A 23543-nucleotide genomic window follows, 5' to 3' on the forward strand; every position below is an offset into this window, starting at 1 on the left:
TGACCTCGTACGGAGGTCAAAGCATGATGGCAGCCAGAGCTCTCTTTTCTTTCCCAGCATTGTGTTTCCTGGCATCTGAAAACATTGCAGGCTTTCTCATGTTTGGAGTCACAGAGAGCTTTACAGAGAAATGTGGGTTACAGGAAATAGCTCCACTTGTACTGCAAGCCTAGTGTGTTGACTACCATTGAAACACAGGCTTCCGTTCCCTCATTTATGGCAAGAATACTGATTTGAAAGATTTATACTTTTTAATTCATTAATTAATTTTCTACAGTTGAAGTCAGAAGTTTACATGCACCTTAGCCAAATACATTGAAACTCAGTTTTTCACAATTCCTGACATTTAATCGTAGAATGCTTTCCCTGTTTAGGTCAGTTAGGATCACTATTTTAAGAATGTGAAATGTCAGAATAATAGTAGAGAGAATGATTTATTTCAGCGTTTATTTCTTTCATCACATCCCCAGTGGGCCAGAAGTTTACATACAATTTGTTAGTATTTGGTAGCATTGCCTTTAAATTGTTTAACTTGGGTCAGACTTGTTGGGTAGCCTTCCACAAGCTTCTCACAATAAGTTGCTGGAATTTTGGCCCATTCCTCCAGACAGAACTGGTGTAACTGAGTCAGGTTTGTAGGCCTCTTTACTCGCACACGCTTTTTCAGTTCTACCCACAGATTTTCTGTCTGATTGAGGTCAAGGCTTTGTGATGGCCACTCCAATACCTTGACTTTGTTGTCCTTAAGCCATTTTGCCACAACTTTGGAGGTATGCTTGGGGTCATTGTGCATTTGGAAGACCCATTTGCGACCAAGCTTTAACTTCCTGGCTGATGTCTTGGAGATGTTGCTTCAATATATCCACATAATTTTCCTTTCTCATGATGCCATCTATTTTGTGAAGTGCACCAGTCCCTCCTGCAGCAAAGCACCTCCACAACATGATGCTGCCACCCCCATGCTTCACGGTTGGGATGGTGTTCTTTGGCTTGCAAGCCTCACCCTTTTTCCTCCAAACATAGCAATGGTCATTATGGCAAAACAGTTCAATTTTAGTTTCATTAGACCAGAGGACATTTTTCAAAAAGTAAGATATTTGTCCCCATGTGCACTTGCAAATCGTAGTCTGGCTTTTTTATGGTGGTTTTGGAGCAATGGCTTCTTCCATGCTGAGCAGCCTTTCAGGTTATGTCGATATATGACTCGTTTTACTGTGGATATAGATACTTGTCTGCCTGTTTTCTCCAGCATCTTCACAAGGTCCTTTGCTGTTGTTCTGGGATTGAGTTGCACTTTTCGCTCCAAACTACTAATTGCCTAAAGGCTTGACATAATTTTCTGGAATTTTCCAAGCTGCTTAAAGGCACAGTTAACTTAGTGTATGTAAACTTAAGACCCACTGGAATTGTGATATAGTCAGTTAAAAGTGAAACAATCTGTCTATAAGCAATTGTTGGAAAACTATAGTTTGCTAATATTATATCTGTGGAGTGGTTAAAAAATGAGTTTTAATGACTTCAACCTAAGTGTATGTAAACTTCTGACTTCAACTGTAGTTAATTTATTTGTTTGCTATTTTTTTTTGTAGTTGTTATTGTGGTTTCATTGCCATATATATATATATATATATATATATATATATATATATATATATATATATATATATATATATATATATATATATATATTTACAGTAAATACAGTATACTAGAAAGATGAAAATGTCCAAATTGTAGGCCTATATTTTTCATGAATTTGCTACAACAGTCCATTACCATCTTACTTCCTCTATTATCTTTGCATAAAGGATGTATAATTTGGCCTCTAAAACCACCATACACACACACACACGCATGCACACACACACACACACACACATCCATACACAGTACATGACATTCTGATCCTAGTAAAATAACACACTGCCAGTAGTCTTGGGTTCCAAGCAATGTACAAGTTAAACGCACAGATTACCAGAAATCTTTGTTTAGGATGTGGATGTGTTAAATAGACAGATTAATGGAGACAATAATCATGTCTTTTAGGCTATAAAGCTGTTAGTTGAGTCATAGTAGTGCTTTCACAGTGTTCTTAATTATGTGCTAACATAAACCGCAATCGCTCCAGGGATGCATCACCACCTGGTGTGTGTATATGTGTATGTGTGTACATAAATACAACAAAAGAGAACAAAATGCAGAATGTTATGCCACTGTTGATGATGTATTTGTCATACTAAATGTCCCTTTAGGCAGTATAGCACGCATTTATCATGCATAAACCCATCTGTCTGCAACTTTTCTCTTTTTGTTCTCTCTCCCTCTCATATAGCCGAGCAATCAGAACCAATCAAGACCTGCTACCAGACACTCCCTGGACGAACATTCTGTATGATGACTTCTGGGGCACTCTGCTGACTCACAGCGGCAGCCACAAGTCTTTCCGCCCACTCTGCACCCTTTCTTTTCGCCTCAACTATGTCCTTGGTGGCCTGGATCCATGGGGCTACCACCTGGTCAACGTAGGCCTGCACTGTTGCGTCACTTCACTTTTCACTGCACTCTGTCGCCCCCTGCTGGGTGGAGGACCATGGAGCCTGTTGGCAGGACTGCTCTTTGCCTCTCATCCCATACACACTGAAGCAGTAGCTGGGGTGGTCGGGCGAGCAGATGTTGGCGCAGCATTTTGCTTCCTACTGTCTTTGCACTGTTATGCCCAGTACTGCCATCTCAGGACCAACTCAGGGGTTTTATGTTGGGCAGGGCTCTGGATGGCCGGGAGTCTGGGTGCTGCTGCTGCAGCCTTACTGTGGAAGGAGCAGGGAGTGACAGTTTTGGCTGTGTCAGCTGTTTATGACCTCTGTGTTGTGCATCGTCTTCGCCTATGTCAAGCGATGATGGTACTGAAGGTAAGATCTGTGTTGTTGTGTGACTGGTTGAGAACTAATTTGCTGAGACAGACAGACCTACAACTACGTCAACAGTTTATATTATCTGATTCTCTTTAAAACCTTTAGAACAGATCTGCATCTGGTGGGTTAGAGTAAAGTCTGTAGTGTTATAAAATTGGTCAATTTGAACCAAAACTCTACTTATGTGGAAAATGGGTCCTGGAAAAGAGGTGCCTGCTTTGACAGATTGAACAACAGGGCAACATTAACTTTTTTGGGATCAGTACCATTCTGTCCATTCTGACCGAAATTTCCAAAACGGTTGGGCAAGATTACGATCAAAGAATATCTTTCAAATCAGTTCATATCAGTTAAATCTGACAACAATGGTATCATTAATTGTGGATCTTTAGCTCAGATCATGCTAAAAAGCTTGTCCAGCAAATGCGCATTCACATTCTTGAGTTAAGTGACAGGTGAACAAGGCAGGACTTCTGTTTCTGTGTATCTTATTTGGTGTTACAATGTCTTCCATTCATTTTTATAGAGCTTGTCCGTCTTGGGCTAAATAGTCTCTGTTGTAACACACAATGAAGGTCTAATCTGACAAATGTGTGGACTTTTCACATTGGCATTAATAAGTTGAATTGTGAGAGGCATATTTAAAGACCATTGAAATCTCCCTGTTTCATATAAATAAAAAATTTTACTCTAGGGGCCGGTTTTATAAAACCTTTTTAGACTAGTCTTACTAGTCCTCTTAAAGTTTGATCTTAACTTTCTCAGTCAGTTGCATAAAAACTTAGATCGGTCTAATTTATGACCAAAATGTAATACAGCACACCCACTGATATATATATATATATATATATATATATATATATATATATATATATATATATATATATATATATATATATATATATATATATATATATATATATATATATATATATATATAGAACTGGATCGCTGACACAATGTTAAACTGCAAGCAGGAGATGAAGCCACCGGAAGTGTTCGAGCGGCCATTTTAGTATGCCCAAACTGTCATAGAGCATCAGTGACTGACAGGCGAAAACACCCCCCTTTCACCATCTCCGACCTGTGGACAGTTGCATTTTGCCCTCTAGTGACAATCATGTTTAATGTTTAATTAGCTTTTTATGGATAATATTCGTTACGAGGTAGAAGATATACGTGGATCAGTCTATCAGTGCAGCACGACGATCACCAAAGGAAGCGGCAAAACTGTCCACAAGTTGTAATGTAAGTAGGAAAAGCTGTAATATCTGCTTGTTTAGGGTGACAATACATCCTTACCCCCGAAAGGGATTTAAAAAAAAGTCAGACCGGGATTTCTAAATCGCCTTAAATGCCCGGGATTTGCTTGTTTTCATATTGAAGTGCTCTCTGTAGTCGTACATGGATACATGTCATAAATACGTGTTCGTTTGCCATTTAAATCTAGTGTATCAGTATAATTTTAACCAACTTTGCTTTGCATGTCTCCCTTTCGGAGTGCCCGCTGTGTGTGATAGAGAGAGAGAGAGAGAGAGAGAGAGCGCGCTCTTATTGAAGTGCTCTTATTGAAGTGATCGCGAGAACAAGACACTTTTTGATAAAAACATAAAACAGGTAACTCTGAACAAACACTTTGATGTTCACAATAAATAAGTTTGAAAATGTCTGTTTGTATCTTACCTCAGTTTCAGTGAACTTGTTTACATTCAGTTGATCTGTTCGCTGATGATGTTTGTTAGTGGTGGATACTGTTTGATATAGATAAACTTAACTTGCTCAGGCTTTCAAGAAACAGGAAACATTTCTGACTTTAAATAATTGTGTGGGATGTTTGCATTGTAGGGATGTACATGCAGATTTCAGATGTAAAATTGGTGATTGAATGACTAATGTTTACTCACTGAAATTAGATGATTTCCTATTAAGTTTTATTAAGGGACATTGGAATGTTTGGGCATAGCAATATGGAGGCGCATTGGTTTCACTGATATGACATCATGAACAATCCAGTTCTATATATATATCAGTGAGCGCACACCTAGGCTAACCTTTGTTTACATTCCATGTTTCCATGGAAAATAACTTTTAGCTGAGCCAGTGGGGTTTTCAGTTGAGGGCTAAATGGTGCTTGAGTTGAGACTTTGTAGAAGACTTTGACTTCTACGATGGTAACAGAATTTCTTGTGTTTTTTATTATTTGGGTTAAAATGACTAAATTTGTTCCTTAGAATCTATTTTAAAGCATTGTATTCCTCTAATAAGCACATATTTTCAGCGAATGAAACTGTATTGAGCGTCCACAGTCTGCCATTTTTTTTTTTTTTAAGTCATTCAGTGTCTTAATTTTCCCACAATGCAATGCAAATTAGACTGTCTTACTAAAGACAGCTGCTTGTTTTATGCAACAGCCTTTCTGTGGCGTCTAGCTAGTCAGACTAATTGTTAGACGAAGTCTTAAGTTAATGGCTGTGTTTATTCAACCGGCCCCAATCCACTAAGACAATTTGCCCAGACAAATTACAAACATTGCATGATAACAGATGCTTTTTACTGTTTTAAAGGTGCCCCTTTTATGCTAAATACCGATGATTCTAATGATTCTATGGGCACTATCACACTTAAACCTCATGACCTGCCTATATGATGATAAATGTGTATTTTTGCAGCTCTCTCCACCCTTTTTCAGACAATAGGGTAAGAGTAATCTTGCCAGTCCAGGCTCCACATTCAGATGCTAATGCCGTGCCAGCTGCCGGCATCTATGCTTTTATCATGGCCTCTGTGTCTCCGGCTTTTCTTGCTGGTAATCTGGTGGTCCCTGAGAGAGGCGGCAGAGAGTGTTATCACTCCTGAGATTATAAACTCTCCAGACAGCCACGAGCGCATGGGAACACAAACGGAGGGAGAAAAAGAAGGATGAGGAGGAAGAGAAGAGAGGAAAGGAAACCATGCCCTCACTTCCTCTCTCTCTTTATAAAAGCACTTTCTCATTTACTCACTGATTGGCTTTCACTCTTTCAAATGGGCCTTATTAAATGCAGAATGAACAGTCAACAATAAGAAATCCCATAGGATCATCTGGAATGGTTTTTGAACATGGAGGCACTGGGTTTGCATACTTAATGCCACGTGCCTCAGACTTTCATGGAGTAATGAATGCATATCAAAGTAATGAAAAAAGATAGGGCACCTTCATTGATATTCTAGAGGCTAGCAAACACCAGGGATATATGATATCGCTTTGATTTGACCTGGATGCAGTTTGAATCTAAAACAATACACTGTAGATACATTTTTTCTCTCTTTGGCTGTATGAATGTGCAATGCAGAGAGCAAATTTTCATCCCATTTGCTCTCTAATCAGGCAATGAGATGAGATAAAGCTTGGGAGATTGTCTGGAATGCATTCTGGTCTTTGTCAGCATATCAGTGGTGCAAAAGGCAGTGCAAATTCTCCACACCATCAGCCAACCTGTCTTATTCTCAAAGGACAAAAAAAAGAAGATAAAATAGTGATTTGCTAAGAGAACTTTTGGAGGAAAATGCAACTCATTAGCAAACAAAACTGAGATTTTTGGGGAAAATGTTGCTTAGTTGAATGGATCTTTCACGGCTCTTGAGAAATGCTCCATACTCTCTCGTAAAATAGAATTCAGTGATGACGCACACAATATTTTTGCTCATTTGTCTGAATTCAATCTGGGTGAGAAGATTTGCTCAAGCAGTCAACAGCTTGACTAATGTGGCATAATTTATGCTATTACAGCTCTGAAATTATGCAGAGGATGCCACATATCCATACAGCTTCACACAATTCAGGAGAAACTCAGAAACCTCAACCTTCGTCATTTTGAGTGCTTTGATAAGGAGCAGCTAGAGCAAGCACCTCCTTTGCCCTCTCAAAAAACTCACAATAAGCTTTAATGAGTCCTCCAATGCCCTGACTACTTGTGTCTGATTTCAATATTCTGCAGGAATGTGCTGAGTCAGGAGATTGTACATTGAAAGCAGAGGACACTTGTTTTGTTTTTATGCATGAAGTTGAAACATAGCCTTGTTCCTTCTGGAGAAGGTATTTGTAAGGCAAATGCTTTTTAAGCAAGAAGAAGGTAGAGGTAGACGATATATCAGTTTTACCGATTAATCAGTGCCAATAGTTGCTGTTTGGAACTATCGGTTATCGGCAAAGGACTATGCCGATATTTGCCAATAGTCTTTTATTCCTCCGTGTTCCTCTGAAAATTATATATATATATATATATATATATATATATATATATATATATATATATTTTTTTTTTTTTATTATTATTGAAGCGAGGGCATGCAAAGAAAAATGCGACTGTATAGAAACTTACCTCATCAGCACATATATTGTGTTTACAGATTCATATTGTGAATAATAATATATAGGCTATAAAAAGCTTAATTTGGTAAATATTAAATATAGAGCAATGTAACAGAGCCAAGTCTATGTCCCTAGTGTGTTTCAGGCTTGTCTAGTGTTAAAAGTCCCATGTTATGCACCAAATCTTCTTTTTTTTTTCTTGATTATTATTGGGATTTTGGTTGAAAAATAAACTACATCTGAGATTTTATTCAGTTTGGACTCTGACCTCTGTGCCAACTAAGAAAATGTTGTAACATTCTATATATCGATTTTAAAAACTATCGGCCGATTAATTGGTTATCGCCTTTTCCACCACCTGAGTTATCGGTGTGGGCAAAATCCACTATCGGTCGACCTCTAGTCTCTACATCAAAGAAAGCGAGTCCATATGGCATGGTAAATATGGCATGCTGCCCTTGTGGTTTTGCTTAATGCCGGTATAATAAACTTCTAATCAGTGGCTGTTCATATAGGCACTTATGTTGCAGCACACTTCGGACCTTGAAGTTAACCATGAAGAAATATAACTTCAGCCAGTTTTAAAAACTTGGATGTTATGTATCCTTGTCAAGGAACAGTACAAGCTTGTTAGTCATAATCTCAAATTATTTCCATCTCAGTTGATTAACTCTGTGTGGTGTCTCCAATCTGAGATTGATTTTATAGTTCTGTTTAAAAAGTGCAGGGAATTAAAACAAGGTGATTAAAAAGAGATCATTGGACAGTTCAGTGCTGGACCATAGATTGAAGATGTGACTGTAGATATCGAGTAGAAAAGGAGAAAATCTTGTGGATTTAGTCCATAGTTTCTGACTCATTGTGTGTGAAATTAAAATAATCAATCTGTGGCATCTAATTTCCCATGTCATTGACTTTGACTACCCCAATCTGCACTCTGTCTTCTGCGAGAAACAATTACAGAAGAAAATAGGCTTTCCTGTCAATTGATTTACAGATGTATAAATGTATATGTATAAATGGTGTGAGAGCCTGAGGGTTTATATTCTAAACCTCTTTATTAAACAAAAGTGAACAAACTTCTTTGACTCACTCTCAATAAAATATATATTTTAAGATTTACGCATTTCAATTTCATAACAAAATTCCATCAAATTGAATTGAGTAATATTTAATAAAATAAAATAAAACAACTAAATATTTAATGGAATATTCAATACAAGTTAAGCTCAATCAACAGCATTTAATGTGGCATATTTTTGATTACCACAAAAATTAATTTCGGCTCATTCTTCCTTTTCTTTCAAAAAAAGCACAAATCCAGATTACAGTGAGGCACTTACAGTGGAACGGGGCCAATTTTTGGAGGGTTTAAAGGCAGAAATGTGAAGCTTATAATTTTATAAAAACACTTACATTAATTCTATTGTTAACTGAGCTGTAAAGTTGTTTAAATTATCATATTTACAGTAGTTTTAGGGTTTGTTGACATTACATCGTCATGGCAATGAACAGGGTTGTGAGGGTTACTTTTGAAATGTATTCCACTACAGATTACAGAATACATGCTGTAAAATGTCATTTGTAATGTATTCCATTAGATTACTCAAGGTCAGTAATGTATTCTAAATACTTTGGATTACTTCTTCAGCACTGGTAGATTTTTTCACTTGTTTTGACTATAAAAACTCTGCCAGTACAGTAAGACAAAATACACATGTTAAAAATACATTCTCTGAAAAACCTAAATATCTTATGCAGTGTTGTTTCTAAGGATTTTTAGATATTTTTATAGGAAAACAATACAAAAATCAAGAATATGATTTTTGCCCTAATATCAAAGTTCTTACTGGAAAAAAGGAAATTATGATCCAACATGAATTTTCTTGATAAAAAAATATGATCGTGCATGTAAAATGGCTAGAAATAGCATTTTAGCTTAGCATAAAGCTGACAATTTACACAAGGTTTATTTCTGTTTCTTGTGCTCCAAACTTACTTCAAACTTCCTTCTCTGTCTGCTCGTATGAATGTAACGCATCATAAGAAAGTGTTTCACCGCTGTTCAAATTCACTTTGGATCGCATCATTTATATGTATAAATGTTTTCCATCTGAAAGGACAAAATATTAAATGAAACAAATGACAATAAAATGCAAAGTAATCTCTTCAGTAATTAAAGTACTTTTTGAATGTAACTGTATTCTGATTACCAATGATTTAAATTGTAACTGTAGTGGAATACAGTTACTTCTATTTTGTATTTTAAATACGTAATCCCATTACATGTATTCCGTTACTCCCCAACCCTGGCAATGAAGTTGTAAAATTGATTATAACTTTACACAGAAAAGGTTAGTAAGCGGTTTTTATAACACTTAAATCATGTTTACACACATATTGTTAATTTCTTGTGGCTATTCTTATGATACAGTGAGTATTTTAACGTTTGTGGATAGGCCCAAGTCAAAATGAATTTTTGTGGTTGGTACAGTTGCAATCAAAATTATTCAAATCAAATCACTTTATTGTCATACAGCCATATACACAAGTGCAATGGTGTGTGAAATTCATGGGTGCAGTTCCGATCAACATAGCAGTCATGACAGTGATGAGACAGACCAATTTACAATAACATCAAATTAACACAGCACAATTTAAACATCTGATATACACATAATTACACTCAACAATATACAAATAATAACATACACTGTACAGTGTCAACACCCCTGACCAGCAATACATTCTGGTGATGTGAATTAAAACACATCAACTAAAACCTCAGTAAACAGTCAAAGTAAGTTTTTAATACACATTTGAGTGATTTTGAGAGCAAAGAGTTCAGTTTACCCAAATTTTAAAATAAAAAATAACTAATTCTCTCCACAAATGTCATGCAAAAAATATTCAATCCCCAAAGTCAATCATTTGTGGAGCATCCTTTATCCTTAATAACAGCAAATAAATGTTTCAGGTAAGTGTTCTCCAGCTTCGGACACCTCGCTATTACAATTTTTACACATTTCTCATGAGCAAAAGCTTCCAGCTCATTGACATTCTTTGGTTTCTGTGCTGCCACTGCTTCCTTGAAATCCCAACAAAGGTTTGCAGTGGGATTTTAATGATGGACTGAAAGGGCCATTTAAGGACATTCCACGACCTATCCCTGAACCAGATTTTGGACTATTTTTATGTATCCTTGGTGTTATTGTCTAGCTGGAAAGTCCAGTGATCACGAGCTTCAATTTACACACTGAAGGCATCACATTTGTCATGCCAAAATGGCCTGATACCTGAAAGAATCCATGGTGTCAGTCACATAGTCAGGATAACCGTTTCCTGCAGCCGCAAAACACCCCCATAACAGGACCGACCCACCTCCATGCTTGACTGTGGGGATGTTGTCGTTCTTGTCATCACCTTGTCATCTTACTCCAGATGTACTGCTGACCCATGGGTCTAAAACTCATTTTCAGTTTAATGTCATACGTCTATAAAACCTTCTTCCAGGACTCCACAGGTCTTTCCTAATTACTTCTTGAATATTCAAGTCAACATTTCCTTGGTGAAGTTTTGCTTTCTTCCACACCCCAAGAAGGTTGCTGTTGTACCATATTTAAAAATGTTTATGAATGGTGCTGCCAACTTTATCTATTGGAAATTGTAGTGCTTTGGAAATGTACTTTTAGCCATGACCTTTCTTGTGTAATGAAATAATCTCCTCTATTAGCTTTTGAGACAGCTTATTTTTAATTGCATTTTTTGCATAGAAATACATTTTTGCTTGCAACGCTAAACTTACATTTTAAAACTTAAATAAGTACCATTGCAGATTGATGACTTAATTTTGTTTTAAAACAATTACCTGTGTAGCCTTACATATTTAAGAAACAGCTACATGCTTTTTAGAAATATTAGGTTATATATTCACACTATGACTTTAAGTGTGTCACTCAACTGATATAGATGTAACATTTAAAAATTCTGGGTCATCAGAAAAGCTTACCTTTTGTAAATCCTTACTGTCTTGGGGGGGTTGAATAATTTCAATTGCTACTGTATGCCACAAATGCTGTCAATTGAGCTAAACTTGTATTGAACCCAAAATATTCCTTTAAGTCATATTAATTTAATTTGGTTAAACATAACAGTTCAATTTGATGGAATTTTGTTATGAAACTGAAGTGCGTAAATCGTAAAAATATTTTTTTGAGTGCACAACTGCTATCACAGCACTGTTCTTACTTAAACCTGAATTAAACCTGAACATTTAGAACTGTTTTGGAATTGGACTTAATACTTATGTGAAATTTAGAGAGTGTCTCAGGGTATCACTGGACTCAAGTGTGTTGAGTGATTAGTTGTAAAACACTGACTGATCCATTCTGATTCTCCTCAATCTTAGAGGAAGAACTTTAGCTTGCTGATCAGTCTGGCTTGGCTGGTTGGCTGGGGGATGATCCTGCTTGCCGCTCGCTTTTACTGGATGGGCAACAAGCCACCGAACTTCTCTAACTCGGACAACCCAGCAGCCAACTCACCTCATTTCCTCACCAGAACGCTCACATTCCTGTACCTGCCAGCTGTCAATGCCTGGCTCCTCCTCTGCCCTGACAGACTCAGCTTTGATTGGTCCATGGATGCTCTTCCTCTGCTCAGAACCATCACTGATTGGAGAAACCTTCAGTCTGTTGCATTCTATTTAGGATTGACACTCCTGGCCTGGTTTGGCCTGCGAAGCGAGGGATGCTCTAAAATCGGTGAAACGAATGGTAAATCCTACATGAGCAATGGAAAGTCTCTTACTAATGGACACTGTCATAATCACCATGACAACACCTCCTTTCAATACAGCAATCATTACATGGACGCAAAATCTGTTAACTCTCCCAATAGAAATGGCTATCATAAACCTCATTCCCTCAAAACTCATCAAAAATCTCTCCCAGAAACGGAGAACCTGGTGGTCTTTTCACTCGGGCTGCTGGCTTTACCCTTTGTTCCAGCCACTAATGTGTTTTTCTACGTGGGCTTTGTGGTGGCCGAGCGAGTGCTCTACATACCCAGTATGGGCTTCTGTCTGCTAGTGACCGTGGGGCTGAGGACCATGTTCATTCGCTCCAGATCAAGCCGCTCTAAAGCTGTCCTGCTGAGCTGTGCTGTGGGATTGGTGCTTCTCTACAGCCTGAAGACTATTAGAAGGAACCAGGACTGGCAGAGCGAGGAGATGCTTTACAGGTCTGGCATTGCTGTAAACCATGCTAAAGGTAGGCTTGGCGAACACGAGAGAGAGTTTTTATTTTTAGTTTAACTTACACCTACTTCACCAATAACCAATTATTCCTGTATGCCACTGTATTAGATATAGAATCATAATGTTGTCATGTCAGTTTCACAAAATTAAATACTAAATAAATTTATTTTTTGATAATACTTTTTTCTTTGTCCCTAAGCTTGGGGTAACCTTGGTAATGTCCTAAAGAACCAAGGAAAAATGGCTGAGGCAGAGAAAGCATATAGAAATGCACTTTATTTCCGAGGCAATATGGCAGACATGCTCTACAACCTGTGAGTACATACACATAGACACACACAAGCACATATGTTCACATGAAATCATTAACAGGTGAAGAAAGAGAGGGATGGCTGTCTATTTAAAGGGTTTAAGTCCTTTTTAAACGCCAATATTTTTTATCAACGTTTAACGATTGGCTACATAACTCTCTCCCACTGTTGTCTGCATGGCATTATCTCTTCACAGGACAGTGAAGGGCTATGGTATTTCAAGGTCACATGGCACAGTTTTCCATGGGAACAGACACAATCCAATGAACATAATGTTTACTAAACAAAAGACAGAACAGATTTACACAATATAGCTCAGGAGGAGAACTCCCAAATATGATGATCCCCTATTAAAATATAAAGGCATCTATGTATTTTCACATCAAAAAACTAATTTATACTGTGTAAGAAAAATAGTAAGTGTGCTATAATAATTGGCTTTTATATTGTCATTGCACTAAAGCCAAGATTAAGGTTAAAATATTATTTGAAAAATGTTTACTTTATATTAAGTTGACAGTGTCTTTTTTCTATCCACTATTAGAGTAGCGTTAGGTGTATAAACTTGGAAAAAAACTAAACTGGGCCCCAGTTTGAAAATCCCTGATATAATTGATCATAATACAGTTTTATTTTTACACCACAGTGAATTTAATTCTTACAAAGGTGGACCTGAAATGCCAAAAGAATTGTCAATTTTGGCTTGAAATGGCAAATATATATATTGCACTTTGTGTGGAGGAAAGCCATGCTTTGCATTCAGATCGAGAAAGAGCTTGAGAGAGAAAAAGGTTAAAGAATGTGGAGGTGTTTGCTGTATCACTCCCTCAGGGCTTGTCTGTGTGACAGCGATTTCATTAGTCCTCATTTGCAGGCATGGAATGGAGCATGCAGACACCTCTAACACCCATTAACCCTTGAGAGGAGGAGAGAATTTAATGTTTAACCCTTATGATCTATGTCTTGTTCTATCTCTTGTCTTATCTCTAGCAGAGAAAAAATTACTTAAGCTTATATATTATATAACTTTGCTCATGAATTTGGTAGGATGTGACATTGTAGCCTTTATAATATTGCTAAACGTAATATCAAAATATGACAAAAAACTATTTTGGACCATTCATTCCTGGAGCCTCAGAAACCTGTTACTTTCTGTTAATCTGATAGCCGTATGTGCTTTATTTCATTCAGGGGTTTGCTGTTACAGGAGAGTGAGCGATACTCTGAGGCTCTGCATTACTATAAACTGGCCATTGGGAGCAGACCAACTCTGGCCTGTGAGTTCACTCTTCATTTTCTCTCTAATTTATTTTATTTCAGCTTATTGACCAAGAGTTTATTACTGGGTAAATTATCTATTGAGAACTGTTTTAGTGTTTTCTCTCTTTATCACCACCTCTCTCTATGTCCTTTTTTTTTCAAAGCTGCGTACTTGAACATGGGCATTATCCTCATGTCCCAGGGAAATATTGAAGAGGCCAAGCACACTTTCAACACCTGTGCAGACATCCCTGATGAGAACCTGAAGGACCCTCATGCTCACAAGAGCTCTGTTACCAGCTGCTTGTACAACCTGGGCAAGCTGCTTCATGAGCAGGGCCAACACGAGGTAGAGCATCAGCCAGACAGCACTCCTATACTCTGCGTGAATCAAATTTTGCACACTTGAGATCAGCCATGGCTGTTTATTCATTAAATATTTTCTGAAATCTGCACAAATATCAGTAAATAATGTACTGTAAAAAGAGGTATAGTCTAGATTGCTGATGCAAAGATGTTCTTTTATGAATGGCTGCTTAAAGGAATAGTTCACCCAAAAATGAAAATTCTCTTGTTATTCACTCACCCTCATGCCATCCCAGATGTGTATGACTTTTTCTTCTGCAGAACACAAACAAAGATTTTTAGAAGAATATCTCAGCTCTGTAGGTCCATAAAATGCAAGTGAATGGTGACCAAAACTTTGAAGCTCCAAAAAGCATATAAAGGCAGCATAAAAGTAATCCATAATACTTCTGTGGTTTAATCCATGTCTTCTGAAGTGATCCAATCAGTTTTGGGTAAGAATAGACAAAAATATAACTCCTTTTTCACTGTAAATCATGACATCAGCAGTCTCCTTGGCAATCATGATTTCAAGCTCGATTACACTTCCCAGTGGCATCTAGCGCTTTGCGCGTGCATCAAGCTCTAGAAAGTGTTATCGAGCTTCAAATCATGATCATGCCTAGAGACTGCTATGGCAAGATGTACAGTCAAAATGAAAGAGAGTCGTATGGAGTTTCAAAGTTTAGATCACCATTCACCTTCAGAGCTGAGATATTCTTCCAGAGATCTTCATTTTTGTTCTGCAGAAGAAACAAAGTCATTCACATCCAAGATGGGATGAGGGTGAGTAAATGACAAAAAAAAAATCATTTTTGGGTGAACTTCAAGTGTTCAGAATGACAGTTCTCCTTGTTACATAAACACATGCTGTTCTTGTTTGCTCCACAGGAGGCGCTGTCCATGTATAAGGAGGCTGTACAAAAGATGCCTCGGCAGTTTGCACCACAGAGTTTGTACAACATGATGGGTCAGTGTTGTCCATTCCTCACTTTGCCTCATTTGCAATAGTTGATATTCGAAAACACTTTGTTTACATATCTAAATATCTACAGATTAATGTGATAAATCAGTATCCTATAAATCTGGGGTTTTGAAATGATCCTCTGTAGACAGGTTTTACTTTAAATACATTTCTCATTTCTCATTTCATTTTCATTTTTATTTGTATTGTGCTTTTCATAATAGACTGACATGTTGTTTGAAAGCAGCTTTACAGATGATCATGCCTAAAGCCAAATGTCCCCACTCACTGAACAGCTTTATTGGATAAAAAAACAAACAAAAAAAAAAACAAATACACATTTCACTGGATCAATGTAATTGACAATTGTGGGTCACCAAAAAAGTGTTCGACTTTTTCTGAAATTCTGTCTTCAGACCCAAAATCCCCCTTTTCTACTTTTTAAAGAGAGTCAAATAAACATGCACCACACAGCTAAAATGCCTGTAAAGTCTTTAGTCTGGTCTGCTGCTGTCTAAAGAGCTGAGTGTGACACAAGATTGTTGGTAGGTAGGTAGGTAAGTTGGTCAGTAGAGTGTCCTTGCATGACTGACTCAGTATCCAGAGTAGTGTTGTCACGACACCATAATCATATCTTACAATACTATACCAGCTAATGTATCATAATACCAAGTAGTATCACGATACCACACGATAGTGTGTTAATTCTTAACACAGTTTGTCATAGTGGTTATTAAAACTAGCCATTCTACTTGTTGCTCCGGAAGCAGTGAAAATAGCTTATGGATGATCTGGGAGAAGGCTCAAATGGACTAACTTGTTACCTAATATATTCTTAGTTTGATAAAAAAAAAAAAAAACTTCACCTTATCATAACTGCCCTTTCAAAAGGCATGTTGGTATGTTAAAAATAAAGATATTGTTACATTGAAAAGATTACAACCACTTCAGCCCCTCTCTCCTGGTAAAAAGCAGCATGAATGCTGATTACACACACACCGGTAAGATCGCATGGCACAGGGACATGATCAAACCGATCTGCATAAGTGCGAAGTTACCACCACCATGCATTTGTAATTGGAAAAAAATAAACGAGTGCAATGTTTGTTTTTTCAGAGAAATGGTGAATCCGTAAACATTAAGATAAAGCATTTTGGTTAAATGAAGTGGCACTAACTCGTGTGTATTCTGCAAAAGCAGTGGGATGTGTCCGAAGGTGTTTAATAGGTTGCTGGTGTTTCCCCCTTTGAAATCTTTGTAGACATTGGCGGCAGATGGGTTTTCCCGGTCTCATCAAAAAGACATTATAGGTCTGATTCCAATGAAGGTTTTAGTGAAAATAATATTTACTTCTGTACATACAACATAACTTGCGTTACTACCGTATTAACGGTACTACAATTTAAAATATATTGTGGCACTGGCAGTATTGTGAAGCTTTATTATTGCGAGACTACCGTAGCACCGGTATACCATGCAACCCTAATCCAGAGATGTGATAAGTGGTAGCAAAAAGAGAGAGAGGAGAAGAGAATCAAATACGGGGCAACCCAAAGCACAAAGGGAGGAGAGAAGCCAGGAAAACATATTTGTTCAGATGGATTGTATGAATGATTCTGGAGATAAGAGCTGAAGTTTAATGAAGAGGCTGTACATTCTATTTCAGATGACTCCACATTCCTGAGGCCAGCACCACCAAGCATATACAGTAATAATGAATTTCACCAATAGTTTTGTAAACTCTGTTGCTCAGGGTCACATATGTTATTCACTGTGTCTAGGTTACAGACTACAGCTGTCTTATCTGGCTCACACCTGGTTGGAATATATCTGGGGGGTTTAGAACTGCAAAGCATTCCAGAAAGACTCGTGTCTATGAATCACTTTACTCTGAGCATATCTGGAAAGGTCTTCCATATCTCCTCAAACTCATCCCATGACATTGTTTTCTCATTTTGCAGTTGAAAGTATATGATGTGCCGACACGAAGAGCAGGGCATTTTGGGTAATGTTAGATGTGCCCTCTGACTTTGACCCCACAGGTGAGGCCTATATGAGGCTGAATAATCTAGAAGATGCAGGCCATTGGTACAGAGAGTCACTGAAGGCCAAACCTGACCACATTCCTGCCCACCTGACTTATGGAAAGCTGCTGTCTATCAAAGTAAGTTAACTAGACAAATATTACCCTATATACATTTAAAGGATAGTTCATCCAAAAATTACATTGTTTCATAATTTACTCAAATTTATGTTGTTTCTAAACTAGTATGACTTTCTTTTTTCCCGTGAAACACAAAAGGCAGAGTCGTATGACCTGACAGCCTCAGTCACTATTCACTTTCATATTACATCTCTTCCCATACAGTGAAAATGAATGGTGACAGAGACTGTCATTTAAAAACTAGAAATGGGGAGACAATGAATAATGGCCAATATTTTGAGCGGTAGATGACCTTTCAAAAGGCTTTTAGTGCAGAAGATAGAAATAATTGCTTTGTCCTTGAGAAGACTGTTAGAAAGAGATATCTCTCACACATCAACACCCACATTAGGTGGAATGGGACTTTTTTAAACCTATAGGACACACAAATAACCCCATTTTTATTCCATCCCTTTCTTTAGTATTATTCACTAACACTGCTGTCCTGAATATGAAATTACAATCACATACACCATGATGTAAATGGAGAGAGGTGATGAAGAAAGGTCAGACAGCTGTATCCCCTCCAGGATGTGATATTTCATATCCTCCCACTAATCTGATTTGGGTTTGTGTCCCAACACCACTGGTCAAAAGTCCAGACCTAAACTCCTCCCAACTCTGCACCAACCCCCAGGCGGTCCATTTAATCTAATTACTGTCTTATTGAAAACAGGTTATTGGTGAACTTTTGACCACCTTCTGAACAACTTCATTGTATCATCTGGGTCATAAAACAGTCAAGGGAGCATCAAACAAAAATGACTGCAGTTATATAATGTATTACGTCAGACTTTTTTTTTTTTTTTTTTTTTTTTTTAATAGATCTATAGAAAATAATAATTGCAAAGTTGCCAGATTTGCCAGCTTTACACACAATCTGACTCTGGACTATTTATGTTCATTTTTTTGTATTTCCTTTTCTGTCCTTCATAGATATACACATTAAGCTGTCTCTGTCTTTGAGTTGTAGGGGAAGGACATTTACTGAGTGAAAATGAACTCTAAAACTGTTTCAGTTGACTGTGTAACCTGCTCCGCTTATTTAATGGTTAAGTTGATAGATTAAATCGTGGGCTGAGGCTGAAACAATAGCATTATTTGTGTTTACCCTTTTGGATTTAAACCCAAAACCATTTAACGGTTTTGATATTTGACATTAAGTATTGTAGGCCTATACATTTGATAAAAATTGTTTCTTTGAGACAGTTGAATGCTTTTCAAAAATAAAGCCAAACTTTTCCATGATATTTCTTTATCCTCTTATCTCAAGTGCTTGCCAGAGAACCGTTTAATGAAGCAAATCTAATAAAGCCTGACTGCTTTAACTGCATTTAACAAGAATATTTGCAAATGTAACACCAACATGGAAGCAATCAGCACTGAACCATAAAGAAAATGAGAGAATTACACATTAAAGACAGACACACACTCAAGCACACACAAATATACTCATACTTTGTAACTGTACAGAAGGGTTTTAAATATGCAGACTTCGATATCACCTAATTGTTATAGAGTAAATTCAAAGGAACCTCTGGTTATAACTGCCTCTCTTCATTAATAACAGTGCAAGTGTAATGATTTCTTGATTGCTCCACAGGGAAAGAAGTCTGAAGCAGAGCATTACTTCCTAAAGGCAATAGAGCTGGATCCTACTAAAGGAAACTGCTATATGCATTACGGTAGGTTTCCTCAACATTGTTCTCTTCTTGTTGTGTCATTTCTAAACAACAGTCAGTAATACAGTAATCAGCACAGGAGCATTCCTGTGACACAACTTCTTTTAGTACAGCCACAAATATAGTGATTCTTATTGATCCGAGAGCACATGGGCAATGGCATATTTTAACAGCCACTTCCAACCTCTCGCAAAACCACTTCCGTCCTTATTGCTGATATTTATCAGTGAATTGAGTGTGTCCTGTTGCACCAGAAGTTCATTGTGCCTCATGTCCTTCCTCATCTGCCACTTGTACTCTGTCTGCCTTTGTGTCTGTGTTTTTGGATGCTTATTCTGAATATCTGGAATCATCTCAGGCTGTTTGACCTGGGGTTCTGGCCTGCTCTCTGTTTGGGTTGTTTTCCATCCGGTGAGCTCCTCTGTTTCTCTCTCTCAGGTCAGTTTCTGTTGGAACAGTCTCGTCTAGAGGAAGCTGCAATGATGGCAGAGAAAGCTGCAGAGCTGGACAGTTCGGAGTTTGACGTGGTGTTCAGTGCTGCTCATATGCTCAGGTATGTGCGTCTCCACAGTTTGAGTTGCAGTGCTTTCCCTGAAGGGAAGCTCTCATGGTTTGTATCTACAGCCCAGTCACTGGGCATCACTCTGGTTCCGGTGTCCATAAGAAGCAGTGCAAAAAGTACCAAAACGAGCGATCCAGATGGAGAACGACAACCATTGTAAGAGTACGTCGATGCAAGTGAAAACACTGGAGACCGGAAAACGAAAACATATATGTATATATGTGTATATATATTTGTGTATATATATATATATATATATGTATATGTGTGTGTATATATATATATATATATATATATATATATATATATATATATATATATGTGTGTGTGTGTGTATATATATATGTATATATATATATGTATATGTATATATATTGTATAGGTCCCCTTCGTGCCGCCAAAACAGCGCCAACCCTAACATTCTGAGATGCTATTCTTCTCACCACAGTTGTACAGAGTGATTATCTGAGTTACCGTAGACGTTACAGTGATACTCAAACCAGCCAATCATGCCACGGTCCAAATCACTGAGATCAAATTTTTTCCCCATTCTGATGGTTGATGTGAACATTAACTGAAGCTCCTGACCTGTATCTACATGAATTTATGCACTGCACTGCTGCCACACGATTGGCTGATTAGATAATTGCATGGATGATTGTTGGTGTGAGAGGGCTGGTTTGAGGATCAAATATCATCTCAGAATGGTATTCTAAGATGCGGGTTGGCACTGTTTTGGCGGCACGAGGGGGACCTACACAATATTAGGCAGGTGGTTTGAGTGTTGTGGCTGATGTGTGTGTATATATGTATATATGTATATATATATATATATAAAACAACAGCCATTATAGGTTATATTAATGTGTCTCCACAGGCAGGCCAGTCTGAATGAGGCAGCTGAGAGGTATTATGGGAAGGCAGCAGACCTAAGACCTGATGTAAGTACCATCTTTAACTCTCTTATTATGTGTCTTAAAATGAGCATGTAGATTTTTTTAATTGTGAAGTACACATGTGCAGAGAACATTATACTGTATATTCCTATAACTGCTTGATATTTAAATGTTCATACACTGTGGCGGAAGTCAACCCAAGACATGTGGAATCCAGGTCAAGGAACTGGGGTCATGAGAATAAATATTATATGCCACAGGTATTATAAATAGTAAGGGTACAAACCATTTGGTATTTAATAAAATTGTAATATTATATATTAGTATTATTATTTAATACAACACATAGTTGAACGATTACGCAAGTGTCTTGCATAAATGTTAAATGTGTTTCTCAACACCACTTAACACCAATGTCCTATCCACCATAAAGAAAATACTGAGGGTCTGAAATAGGAAATGCATTAAGCTAGACCGCCTGGCTCACAGCTGGAGGGGTACAGGTGTTAGAAACCTACTGAAGGCCTTTCCAAGCTATAACATTTCCTTCCTGTCTCTTTTGCTTTTCTTTTATAAAGGTAGAGGATATAAAAAACATCCCCTCAAATTAGGAATTTGGAACTAGCAATAATGACATAGTAATTTATGATTTGAGAGCATGGTGGAACTGTCTGAGTATACTAGACTTGATGTTTGATTTTGCTGCCAGGAACTCTCCACTTTAAAATGCATCATAAGCTGCCTTGATTATTGACAAGAAATTATATATACACCGGCGGGCCAAAAGTTTGGAATAATGTACAGATTTTACTCTTATGGAAAGAAATAGGTACTTTTATTCACCAAAGTGGCATTCAGCTGATCACAAAGTATAGTCAGGACATTAATAACGTGAAAAAATACTGTTACAATTTGAAAAAAATGTTCAGAACATTAAAATATCCCCCACGTGCAGCAATGACAGCTTTGCAGATCCTTGGCATTCTAGCTGTCAGTTTATCCAGATACTCAGGTGACATTTCACCCCACGCTTCCTGTAGCACTTGCCATAGATGTGGCTGTCTTGTCGGGCACTTCTCACGCACCTTACAGTCTAGCTGATCCCACAAAAGCTCAATGGGATTAAGATCCGTAACACTCTTTTCCAATTATCTGTTGTCCAATGTCTGTGTTTCTTTGCCCACTCTAACCTTTTCTTTTTGTTTTTCTGTTTCAAAAGTGTCTTTTTCTTTGCAATTCTTCCCATAAGGCCTGCACATCTGAGTCTTCTCTTTACTGTTGTACATGAAACTGGTGTTGAGCGGGTAGAATTCAATGAAGCTGTCAGCTGAGAACATGTGAGGCGTCTATTTCTCAAACTAGAGACTCTGATGTACTTATCCTCTTTGTTTAGTTGTACATCTGGGCCTTACAAATCTTTCTGTCCTTGTTAGAGCCAGTTGTCCTTTGCAACTCAAAAACAAAAACAAACACAAAGATAATGTTAAGCTTAATTTAACGAACCAAATAGCTTTCAGCTGTCTTTGATATAATGGCAAGTGCTTTTCTAGTACCAAATTAGTAATTTAGCATGATTACTCAATGATAAGGTGTTGGAGTGATTGCTGCTGGAAATGGGGCCTGTCTAGATTTGATAATAAATGACTTTTTTCAAATAGTGATGGTGCTGTTTTTTACATCAATAATGTCTTGACTATACTTTGTGATCAGTTGAATGCCACTTTGGTGAATTAAAGTACCAATTTCCTTCTGAAACAGCTAAATCTGTTCATTGTTCCAAACTTTTGGCTGCCAGTATATATACATACATACATACATACGTGTATGTATGTATATATGTATGTATATTAATATGTATATTATTATCATTATTATTATATTTTATATTATATATGCTGTATTATTAAAGGCATAGTTGTTCAACCAAAAAGGAACATTTTCTCATAATTTACGCATCCTTATGCCATCCCAGATGTGTATGACTTTCTTTCTTCAGCAGAACACAAATATTTTTAGAAGAATATCTCAGCTCTGTAGGTCCATACAATGCAAGTGAATGGTGGCCAGAAATGTAATCTCCAAAAATCACATAAAGCCAGCATAAAAGGAATCCATATGACTCCAGTGGTTAAATCCATATCTTCAGAAGCATTATAATAGAGGTGTGGGTGTGAAACGGGTCAAAATTTAAGCCGTTTTTTTTACCATAAATCTCTATCTTTGACCAGCCCCGACCAGCCTAAAAACAAAAGAAGAATGTAGAAGTGAAAGTGTAGATTTACAGTATAAAAAAGGCTTTTTCTTTTTTCTGTTTCTCACCCACACCTATCACATCGGTTATGAAGATATGGATTTAGCCACTGGATTTATTTTTCAGAAGTCATACACATCTGGGATGGCATGAGGGTGAGTAAAAGATGAGATAATTTTCGTTTTGGGGTGAACTATCCCTTTAAAGGTGCACTTTTTTTTCTTTTTCTTATTTTTTGCTAACTTTTAAACAGAAAGCAATAGTAGTAGTAGTATAGTATTTCCAAAAAAAAAAAAAAAAAAAAAAAAAATGTGGCCTGATCCATCATTTTGTGTCACTTTGACCCAGAAACAGATTTTTTGAGTTTCATGCACTTAAGTAAAAAAGGAAAAACTCTCAGCTTTCTAATGATATGTTTATTATATGTCTATTCAAAACCTTTTTGAATTTCTTTTTGCATAACACTCAAAATGTATTTCTGGGTCAAAGGGACTAAAAATGATGGAACAGGTGACATTTTATGAAAAAGATGTACACTAACATGATGAA

At 37.3% G+C, this 23543-nt stretch overlaps 1 protein-coding gene and 1 pseudogene across 2 annotated transcripts in view; both read left to right on the plus strand.

Moving 5' to 3' along the window:
• The window catches only part of LOC127436593 (scavenger receptor cysteine-rich type 1 protein M130-like), a 110629-nt pseudogene that overhangs the window by 68463 nt on the left and 18623 nt on the right, over window positions 1–23543 (plus strand).
• Window positions 1–23543, plus strand: part of tmtc2a (transmembrane O-mannosyltransferase targeting cadherins 2a) — a 60142-nt gene that overhangs the window by 34834 nt on the left and 1765 nt on the right. For both annotated transcript variants that reach the window (XM_051690872.1, XM_051690871.1), the window contains exons 2-11: window positions 2333–2909; window positions 11672–12533; window positions 12720–12834; window positions 14023–14108; window positions 14256–14440; window positions 15328–15406; window positions 17443–17564; window positions 19207–19288; window positions 19724–19838; window positions 20725–20788. In XM_051690872.1, the coding sequence (XP_051546832.1) occupies window positions 2772–2909; window positions 11672–12533; window positions 12720–12834; window positions 14023–14108; window positions 14256–14440; window positions 15328–15406; window positions 17443–17564; window positions 19207–19288; window positions 19724–19838; window positions 20725–20788 (1848 nt within the window). In that variant the 5' untranslated portion in view covers window positions 2333–2771. The remainder of the gene's footprint in view (window positions 1–2332; window positions 2910–11671; window positions 12534–12719; window positions 12835–14022; window positions 14109–14255; window positions 14441–15327; window positions 15407–17442; window positions 17565–19206; window positions 19289–19723; window positions 19839–20724; window positions 20789–23543) is intronic.

Source organism: Myxocyprinus asiaticus, chromosome 47 (genome assembly GCF_019703515.2).
Source record: "Myxocyprinus asiaticus isolate MX2 ecotype Aquarium Trade chromosome 47, UBuf_Myxa_2, whole genome shotgun sequence".
Taxonomy (NCBI): domain Eukaryota; kingdom Metazoa; phylum Chordata; class Actinopteri; order Cypriniformes; family Catostomidae; genus Myxocyprinus; species Myxocyprinus asiaticus.